The 10,298-nt window shown below is 34.8% G+C and overlaps 1 protein-coding gene across 1 annotated transcript; it reads right to left on the bottom strand.

Moving 5' to 3' along the window:
• Positions 1 to 8,345: 8,345 nt before the first annotated feature.
• Positions 8,346 to 10,129, bottom strand: LOC104881621 (proline-rich receptor-like protein kinase PERK9). Its single transcript, XM_010662265.3, has 2 exons — positions 9,666 to 10,129; positions 8,346 to 9,555 (listed from the first exon to the last, which is right to left on the bottom strand). Exons 1-2 carry the CDS (start codon positions 9,835 to 9,837, stop codon positions 8,720 to 8,722), a joined length of 1,008 nt encoding a protein of 335 aa, XP_010660567.1. The 5' UTR covers positions 9,838 to 10,129; the 3' UTR covers positions 8,346 to 8,719.
• Positions 10,130 to 10,298: the final 169 nt, after the last annotated feature.

Here is a 10,298-nt window from a genome sequence, read left to right on the forward strand (position 1 = left end):
TCGTTTTGACTCACCATGGCCATGAAAATGGCTCAGTACTGTATGGTTCATCTCAATCCATATTTTGAACAGAAGAAGGCAACCACAAGGCTCAAGACAGAAGTTAATTTGACTTTTTCTTCCTTAATATCCTCCAACAGTTGGTTCCAGTAAGATGGGTTGATACTCAGATTCCCAAAGGATTGACCACCTTGGGGATACTGTTACCATATGAGAAAGTAGAAGCTCCAAAATCAAGGTTGTTGACAATCAGAGCAACTTAGGAGAAATTTTTTTGCCCTTCCCTTTCTGTCCTCTTGCCAACCATTTGGTGAAGCCAAAAAAATATAGGGTTTTTTTCCAAAAGATTTCAAATCATTCATCCTTGTCTTGGTGGAAGCACTGGAAAAGAGGGACAAAATATAAAGAATCTTGTCCACAGAGAAAAAAGAGTACTCATTAATGAATGTATGTGTATCTGTATCTATAGGAGGTGAAAAGGAATGCAATTTCAAAGAAAAACCAATCAAAAGGAATTAGAAACAAAGCCCATTAAATGGGGACATAATCACACAGAAGTCACGAGAGAACCCTCACTTAGCGCAAAGTTAGTAACAAACTTTGCTACCAAGTAATTCAAAGAGAATCTGCAGCTTAGTGACATTAAAGCCTTCGAATCTCTCTCAAAAGAAATGAAGGTACCTCCAACATCGTGACTGCTGTGCACATAATATTGCATTAACCAAATCTCAAGGTAATGGACTGCAAACCTCTATGTTCACCTCTTAAGCCCCCAACATAATAGTTAATAGATTAAGATTTTCCATGTCAGTTTGGAGAAGGCAATGGTAATATCTTATCCACAGATACAAACTCTATATACTCCACATTTCTCTCCTTGGTAGCTAAAGGAACATTCTGTCCATGCTGATACTAAGAATCTCTATATGAGCATCAAAACAGAAAACCAAATCTGTGATGCAAACTCCATTCATCTAAGATTGGAGAAGTAACAAAGGACTTCTTCATGACAGTGGCCAGGAAGACAAGTTGCCTCAATTAATTAGAAATTGGAGTGCTCTCCTAAACGTGGGTGGCTATGGGTGAGAGAGATGGGCTGTGAATAACATGGCAACGGACAAATTGAGGCACATGGAGGGGGATGGTGTTCAGGATAAAGGGATGGCTCTTGGCCAGTGTTAAAAACCCATCATAAAGGACAGAAGATAATATTCTGGCTTGACGTGTGCTGTGACAAAGTGAGTTCGAAGAGTCAATTATGTCTCTTTGTGCCTAAGAAATCAATACATGTGTGTGAGTCGCAAATTGCTGGTGTGAGGCATACTCCTGTTCTGAGTGGGGTTAGTCTTGGTTGGAACCCATGTTCTATAAGGGGTCCAATGATCGGGAATTGAAAGAAGTGGGAAGTTTTTCTGACTTGCATTTAATATTCATTTGAAGTATGTCATTGTGAAGAAAATAGATAAGCCAATTTGGCATCCATCAAAGAATGGCTTTTCCAATTTGTTCTACTAGTCTACTATGGTGGTGCTAAAAATAGAAATTCACCAATGATAGAGAATAATTCCTCCACAATTTATTGCTAACCAAAGAAAGTATCTTCCATGCTTCTAAATCTGTTAGTCCTAAAACATATTACCAACAATAGCAAGAGTATAAAACTAGAAGTTGAGCATACCTTGATCTTTTATGATTTATTTTATGTTAGTAACACCTGGATCTCCAATCCCAACAAGCATCACATATAGGCAAAGTGGCCGGCAGATGGAATAATAGGAATCAACAATTGAAGGATCCTATTAAAGAGAACCACAAGGTAAGAATTTAAGACTGTCACATGACTATCTAGTTCAGACGCTTGTTTGAAATAAAATCTTTACATTAAATTTTTTTCATTATATTAGGATGATAACCACAAAAGACAATTAATACAGTCCAATAGCAATATGCCATGCATGCATATGAGGGTGCTAAGTTTAATGTTAGAAGACAAAAGAAAATAACAAGTTAGGATAATATCTGGCCATCTTTGGCTTGTAAATAAACCAATGGTGTACATATTAGCATTCTTACCCTTTCAACTATTTAACATTTCTTGACAGGGGTAGTATGCTTTGGGTTTCATTTCATGATTCAAGCTTTAGATAACAAGTGACATTATGCCTGCTCTTTCACATGTATGCAACAATCTTATAGATTTTCATTTAATACAACACTAGCAGATTTGATATCGTATCGAAAGGGCAAATGGAAGGGCTTTTTGCTTCAATAAATGGAAAAAATTCAACAAGCTGACAGGTTCTGTGACAGACCTAGTTGTAGCTAACACCTTATCAATTGACGATTCCTTTTTATATAATCTGAGCTTGAAATTCTATAAAGCAAATGAAAGATGAAGACATGATTGGTCCCAGAAGCTTGCCAATCAAAACAACAGGGGATAAAAAGGGCAGGGGGGTCCCTGCAGCCAAATCCAGCCAAGTGAAAATCACAAGTGCCGAACCTTGCACTAGAGGAAACAAAAGCATAACTCTGTTAATCACATATTCAAAGAGTCTAACATGAGATTTGAAGTGCCCATTATCCTACATTTTACGTGGTGGATAACTTTCACAGACAATCAACCAGACTCGACTAACAAAGGCTTAAATCCTGACAACATTGAATATTTTGTTTGAAAGCTTGAAGTCAATTTGGAAAATAACAAAAAGGAAACAACCTACAGTTTAAGCAATTAATAAATATGACATTGACTGTAGGGGAACTCTATTTATTTATTTTCTTTTTTTGAAGAACTTCCATAAACAGAATGGTTTTCAAATGGTAGCTTGGAAGCAGGTATGACCAGAATACACCATGACTTGTCCCTGTACTGTTTTGTTCTGTTGAAAGCATCTATAAAAGTGGATGCAAGAATTCAAACTAGCCTCTTTCCAGAAAGAATTCAAACTAGCCTCTTCTCGTTCAACACTCGCATGCCGGTCATGTTGAAAGCTATTTTAAGCACATGGAAGATATCATACATAACCCAGTACACACAGAGTATACAAGCCGCATCCAAAAGATAAAAACTGTGTTTTATTCTGGCAATAAATATTCTATCCCTGGTCATAAATACATTTTAAAAAATAAACAAATGATACAAGTAGGAGGCCAATTCTCATTCCCTGCATGAAAATGAACCTAGGCAACTCAACCTAAAGTTACAAGCATCCTAAAGAAAACCCACATGCTTGGCAATGAGCATGGCTAACTCCAAGTAAGTTGCATAGTATGTGCACTTAACTGAAAGTTTGTGCTGGTCAGAAGTGGACTAGGGCTGAATTGAACCAGTATTTCAAAGCCATTTGATTTTTCAGGAGGGTTAACAAAATGGCAAAAAGTTCCAGGTAATCCTTCCCTAACCTTGCCGATTTTATTAATCTGAAAAAAATAGGTTTTAATTCGATGGATACACAAAAATGTGCTTAATTAGGTGATTTCATTGGCTTTCATAAGTTTATCTTTTAGGACCAATCTATGCTCAAAACTGATTCTGCAAGTATGGATTTGGGCTCCACATTATCCTTTCGAAGGAAAGTTTCCATTTAAAATCAAGCCTTCTTGTTTTAGAGTTTTTCCAAGCTGTTAAACCCAAGCTGTGAGACAAATTACAAATAACTCAAGGCAACATACTGTCATTGTATTCATTGTATTAGCATTTCAACTCCTAATTCCAGCTACTACTTACAACTTGTTAAATAAACATTCACCAAAATCCAGAAGAATAAAAATGGAATTAAATCAAAAACCTTTTGATAAAGCAATTCAATGTTTTAATTAGAACACTCAAAATCTTCTATTTGGAAAGAAAACACCTATAAAATACCACTTTTATTGATCTATTTGTGATAAACCATCCATGCAGCACCAAATAGATACTTCATGCATGCACGTATTCAAGTTAAAAGGTAGTCTCTTGCAACTTACATGAGTGTAATCATTGACTATTCATACAATGACTTTATTTCTTATCCTGGATTATATTTACCCTCCTCAATTTTTCTAATAAGAATATTATTTGAATTCCATATCTATGGTTGGGTTTGACCATTAAGGCTGGAGAGCACAGGAACATAATAGAAGAAAGAAATTCAGAAAGAAAAATGAAAATATCACAACTAAGGTTTTGACAAACTTCAGATCACTTTCTTTGGCATGTATTACAAAAAATATGGGATTGAAATCCATGAAATAAATACAGAACATAAGAACATTTTACACTCACTAAACAAACAAGCCAGAATAATTATTTTTTTTTAAAAAAAACAATTAATGTGTTCCATGTAATGTATTCCAAGAGAATATATGGATTCTCAAGTTATGGAGTTTGTGGACATGGGACTAAAGAAATAATCAATAATTATTTAAAAATCAATATCAATATTAAGGCACGATACTTTCATGCAAATATAATATCGTGTAAAGTCTAACCTTGTCTATCTGAGCTTGCTAAATATATTCATAGTAGACAAAAAACTGAGTTGCTAAATATATCCACTTTTCCTCTTCCAAAGTGGAAAGTGTAACCTTGTCTATCTAAAATAGATACAGAAATCATATTCCTCCTAAGTGAGGGTATGTAAGCAACATTGTCTAATAACAAAAAACTTTATGTGGTCAATCTTAGCTTTATCATACTAAAAAATTCTACTTTCACTTTGCTTCCATCACCCATATACACACATTCTTCATGCTTTGACAGTCTCCTTTTGTTTGTCATCTCCTGCAAAGAATTAGTGACATAAATAGTGGCACCAGTATCTAACCACCAAGAATTGGCATGAACATCAACAATATTAGTCTCAATCATGTTTGCATTCAAATTAACCACAACCACAATTTCACCTTTCTTCTTCTTCTCTAGCCAATTTTTAAACTTGAAGCAATCAGTCTGCTTGTGGCCAATCTTGTGGCAAAAGTTGCACTTCCCCTTGAATCTCTCATTCTTTACAGCATTAGAAGAAGCAAATGCATTAGAGGTTCTTTGACTCGAATTCCCTTTCCTCTTGAATTGCTTAGAGCCTCCAAGATTCTTGTGTGGAGGTTTTTTCTTCATATTGCTCACTTGGTCAGTAACAAGAGCAGGAGAGTGAGTCTCATTTTTCTTTAGTGAGACTTCATGTTGCACCACAATGGACATCAACTCCTCCAAAGTCCATTCTTCCTTCAAGGCATTATAAATCAACTTCACCACATCAAAGGAAGTAGGAAGAGACTCAAGTATCAACCATTTCAAGAATTTATCACTCAACTCCATTTTCATCTCATTTGCCTTGTTGAAGTAGTGCTTTAGCTTGATGATGTGATCTCTAACCCCACTTACTCCATCATACATAGTGGTTGTGAGAAGCTTCAAATAATTTGTCATTTCTGTCTTATCAATCTTGGTATATTTGACTTTTACATATTCCAAAAAATCTTTGGCTCTTTCCATCTTTGGCACACATTCTTTAATAGATTTATTCATAGTATACTTCATCACCATCAAACAACTCCTATTGGAGTGCTCCCATATCTCATAAAAGGATCTTTCATCAGCAGAGCTCACATCAGTGGGCTTACTTGGCTCATCAACTCTCAAAGCCAAGTCCAAATTGTGCAAAGTCATATGCACGTTGAAAGACTCATACCATTCCTCAAAGTTATTTCCAGTAAGAGGCTTGATGGCAGATAATTGCAGAGTAATTCCAGGAATTCTAGTAGCTGGAAAATAGCAAAATTAAACAATATGCATGTTACTAATATCATGTTATTTGCTAGTTTCCAGAATTTCTCAATTTAGCAATAACTTTAAATTTTGAAATTCCACAGCAGTAAAGACAACTAATTAAATATCACAACCAAGATGCACTAATTTTATTACCGAAATGGCAAAAGAAAATTAGTACGGTTCATAATATATAATTAATTTCCTTCACCAATCTAAGCATCCTACCAAGTATTATAATCATCGATAGGACAATTACAATACCCGTATAGACCTTAATAATCACAATAATAAAGCAACCAAAAGTGGGAGATAAAATATCTCAACAAAGACAATTTAACACATATAGGATTACGATAGGCAACCACATATATGTTCACTATTGTCATGATAAACTCAAATATTTAATTTGCACAACTTCACACACTTGGAATTGCGATAGACAATCACACAAGTGTTCTTTATTGTTATAATAAATTTAAATATTTAACAAAAAAAGTCTAGGACAACATTATTGGTATAAGATAAAAAATTATACCATAAAGAACAATAATAATAATAATTGTCCCAATAAAACCAAATTTAACAAATACATAATAATTCCAAGAATATCAAGACAAAAAAAAAAGTTTGTTTTTTTATTATGACGTCATCATGCACTATTCATCTTCTCCACCAAGAAGAACATGACTTGGTTCTTCTAAAGAAAAAAAAAATTTCGGCCAAAGTTTTGTGCATTTTCTGACAAAAACACTTAGGTTTTCATCCTCAAACATCAATCTTTCAATCTAAACCCAAAAATTACACAAAAAACACATAAAAGGAAGAACCAAAATAAGCCCTAATTTTCAAATTCCCATCAAATGAGCTCCAAAAACCATAAAAAAAATAAAAAATAAAATAAAATAAAATAAAATGGGTTTTGCTCCAAACAATATTTTCTACGAGTCTCCACCATCAATTGGGCTTGAAAACCAAGAATCAACACCAAACGGAAAAAAAAAAAGGAAAAAAAAAACTCCAAAAAATGGCTTCCAAACCAGAAAACAGAAACCCAAAATAACCCAAATATACAGCTCAAATGTCATCCATGTATAGCTCTGATACCAATTGATGAAATTTTAAACGACATAAGATCAGATGTAGACATTAAAGCATGTATTAAATGGCAATAAATGAAATGCTTACCTTGATTAATGTCATCGGAAGCCATTTTCGTACTTCACTGTTGTCCAAGAATATGCTCAAGTCTGGTATGAAAATCCGGGTTCATTCTCAACAGATAAATTTTTAGGATTCAAAATTTGGCTTATTTTCCACCATTTTCCCTGAAACCACAAGGTCCTTAAGGTTAACGAGCACGTAACAATACTAATAATAACAACATCCATAAAAATAAATAAATAAATAAAGACACTAATCCTCAAACCCTAACAAAAGAAGGCAGAAAAAACCTTAAATAAAAATAATCAGATTTTTTTATTAAATTCTCCGTTTGGCTGTTAAGAAAATGACAGGAAAATATGAATCCCATGGAAATTCAAAGTTTTTTTTTCTTCCCCGCGATTTCTCAGCCAACAACCGATTTATGAGAGGAAAAAAAAACAAACGAACGAACAAACAAATGTAAATAAACAAAATTTATTGGAAGATGCTGAAAATGAAACCCTTTTCACTGAAGTGCAGGTGAGATCTGCAAAGCCTTCTAGCTAGAACCCTAGCTTTGGATTATGTATCGGTATTTCTGAAGAGAGGGGGTGAAGGAGTCCTATCAACTGAAAGGTGCTCGAACCAGCACATGGACGGTGCCTTGAAACGACGTCGTTCCCAAGAAAAACGCGTCGTTTCTCCAAACATTTTCAAAGTTGAAGACAGTTAAAACGCAGCGTTTTGATCGTGCCTATGAACATTTAGAGAATTAAACACACCCCTAGGCCCTAGCTCATCTGAGTTCACAAATTTCAAATGTTTTATTAAACCCAAAAATCTAAATATTTTAAAAAAACTAAAATAAACTGGTAATAAAAAATTATTTTATTAAATATCAAGTATTTAAAAGAATTTTAGTTTTATCAATAATTTAAATAATCATATATTTGTTTCTAAATTAGTAAATACTTGATTGAACCTACAAAAAATTATTCAAATCTAATCTCAAATTCAAAGAAAAGATAACCCACCACCAAAAGAATATTTAATAAAATTTCAAATACAAGATTACAAGAAAAATCATTTTATTAGAAGTTATTTTATACATTATGTTTTAAATTAATTTAATCTTATAAACATTAAATATTATAAAAATAACAAATATTATTTGGTATCCACATTTATCTAATTTTTTATTCAATTTTTTTTCCATATATGGAATTAGTTGCATTTTTTTTGTTTTGTTTAATTTTTTAAAATTCTTAAATAAATAAAAGTAATATTATTTTTTTTAAAATTGATATCAGGCTCATAGCAAATTCTTCCTTTTCGACCATTTAGATATCAACTATCATTAGCTACCAAGGATTAGGCACTAAATTATTAGATACCAACAATTAGGCACTGATAATAAAACTTGATAATGAAATGTATTAGGATACAAAACTACCACAAAAAAAATTATTTTATTATAATTTATATTAAAATTTAATATCAAGCTCATGGCAAATCCATCTTACAATCTGGTAGATCATAGATGAGGCTTTAGAAAAAGAGAAAAAAAAAAAAAATATATATATATATATATATATATATATATATATAAGAGAGAGAAAGAGAGAGAGAGAGAAGAGAATACAACATTATTCCAAGTACAATAATATTTTGTGTCCTATGATCCTTCTCACAACGCATAATATTATCAATTGTTCTGGAAATCGAGGGCAAACGATTACTATCATAGAAGGGGAAAAGGGTGATCCACATTTGACAACAGATAATTATTAAGAGGAGAAGTGTACAAATATGGGAACTGTTTGATCATGGGGATCCTTTGTTTGTTGAAGAAGAAGCTGGTGGAATTCTAGGAAAGCGATGTGGAGGTGGGAAAGGGAATGGAGGGAGTGGAAATGGGAAAGCTGGTGGTGGGGGTGAGGGAGTCAAGCCTGGTATGGGTGGGAGGTTAATCAATGGAGGTGGAGACTGAAAGGGGTTGGGAGGAAGGAGGGGAGGAGGCTGAAATGGGTTGGGGGGCAATGGAACAATGGAGGCAGGAGGAGGCGATGGTATGAGTGGAGGGAAGAAAAACTCAGGATGGGCTGGTTTTTGATTCAGCAGTTGAGGTGCATTCATGGAGGATTGAGGTAGTTTGGACTGGGGTTTAGGTGGAAACTTTGGTAGGCCAGGGAGGGGTGGGAGTGGTGGAAGCGTGGGAAGTAGAGGAAGCGGTGGGAAATAGTACTGATTTGTGGGTGGAAGGTCTGGGGTTTGAATTGGTGGTGGGAATTGGATTGGATCATTAGGAGGATATAAAGATTTTATGGAACCCAGTTGCTTTGAGTTTCCCACGCTTGGTTTCTGGTTACACAGATATGGTTGTTTAAGAGGCTTGAATGAGAAAAACCCTGCTGAGAATATGTGAATTCCCTGCTTTCTTGATTTGAGGCGGAGTGAAGATGAAGTAGCTGTGGAGGCCACAGAACAGTAGGGCTCGCTGCTACTGATCAGTCTCACGGAACACCTCTTGATTTTCCTGACATGTTTGCTCACTGAGATGGGCAGATGGACTTTGAAAACTCCATGCTCATTGGTTTTGGCTTCCTTTTGGAAGCTTGGTTTTAAGCTCCCATCTCCGCATTCTACCACAACAGATGCACCTGCATACACCACAACCTCAGAAGATTGAACCAGAACCAGAAACAAAACAGAAAAGCAATAACTCAAATTTGATGGATAAGTGAGGAAAACAGGGGCATTAATTAAAAACCCGAAATGAAGTGGCTAGTCTTTGAGAAATCTTCTTGGAAGCAAGTGTCACAGAAAACTGTGCCAACCACAACAGCAGACGGAGATGAAGATGGAACCTTCTTCCCATGGTCAGCCACTGAAGGGTCAATAAATGTGAAACAGAGAATGAATATCATGGTAAACCAAGACATTCTGAAAGTGACTATTCGCTTGTGTATTTTTATATGGGAAAATGTATAATCTTTTGACTACTATATTCTCTACGAACACACCCACTTTGAATCTCTAGCTGTTTGAGATATATAAATGACCCTCCATGGCTACCTATTTATGGGGTTCATGCAGAAGCCAGTCAACTGCAAACTAGAAGCAGTGAATGTAGGTTGATTTTCTCACCACCCAACACTCAAAAAAGAAGGAAACTTAGGAATGGGGAGATCATGAAGAGAGAGAGTCTTTCCTAGACCTATAGTGTGTTGTGGTGGTGTTGTTAACTTGTATTTATTGAGTTTGTTCCCTTGTTGGTATAGGATTGTGAATGAGTACAGTTGGGTCCCAGTTGGTTCACGAGACATGTAGAGTGGCCTCAAATTTTTATGACTCTATCCATGATTAAAAAAAGCCAACTTTTTGGGTTATAAAATTGCTGTTA

This window comes from Vitis vinifera, chromosome 14, assembly GCF_030704535.1.
Source record: "Vitis vinifera cultivar Pinot Noir 40024 chromosome 14, ASM3070453v1".
Lineage (NCBI taxonomy): Eukaryota > Viridiplantae > Streptophyta > Magnoliopsida > Vitales > Vitaceae > Vitis > Vitis vinifera.

What these genes read in the sequence shown, in the direction of transcription:
- LOC104881621 (XM_010662265.3), bottom strand. Translation starts at nt 9,837, where the DNA reads ATGTCTTGGTTTACCATGATATTCATTCTCTGTTTCACATTTATTGAC. An exon ending in GACTAGCCACTTCATTTCGG is followed by an intron (nt 9,556 to 9,665) that starts GTTTTTAATTAA and finishes TGGTGTATGCAG; the next exon opens with GTGCATCTGTTGTGGTAGAA.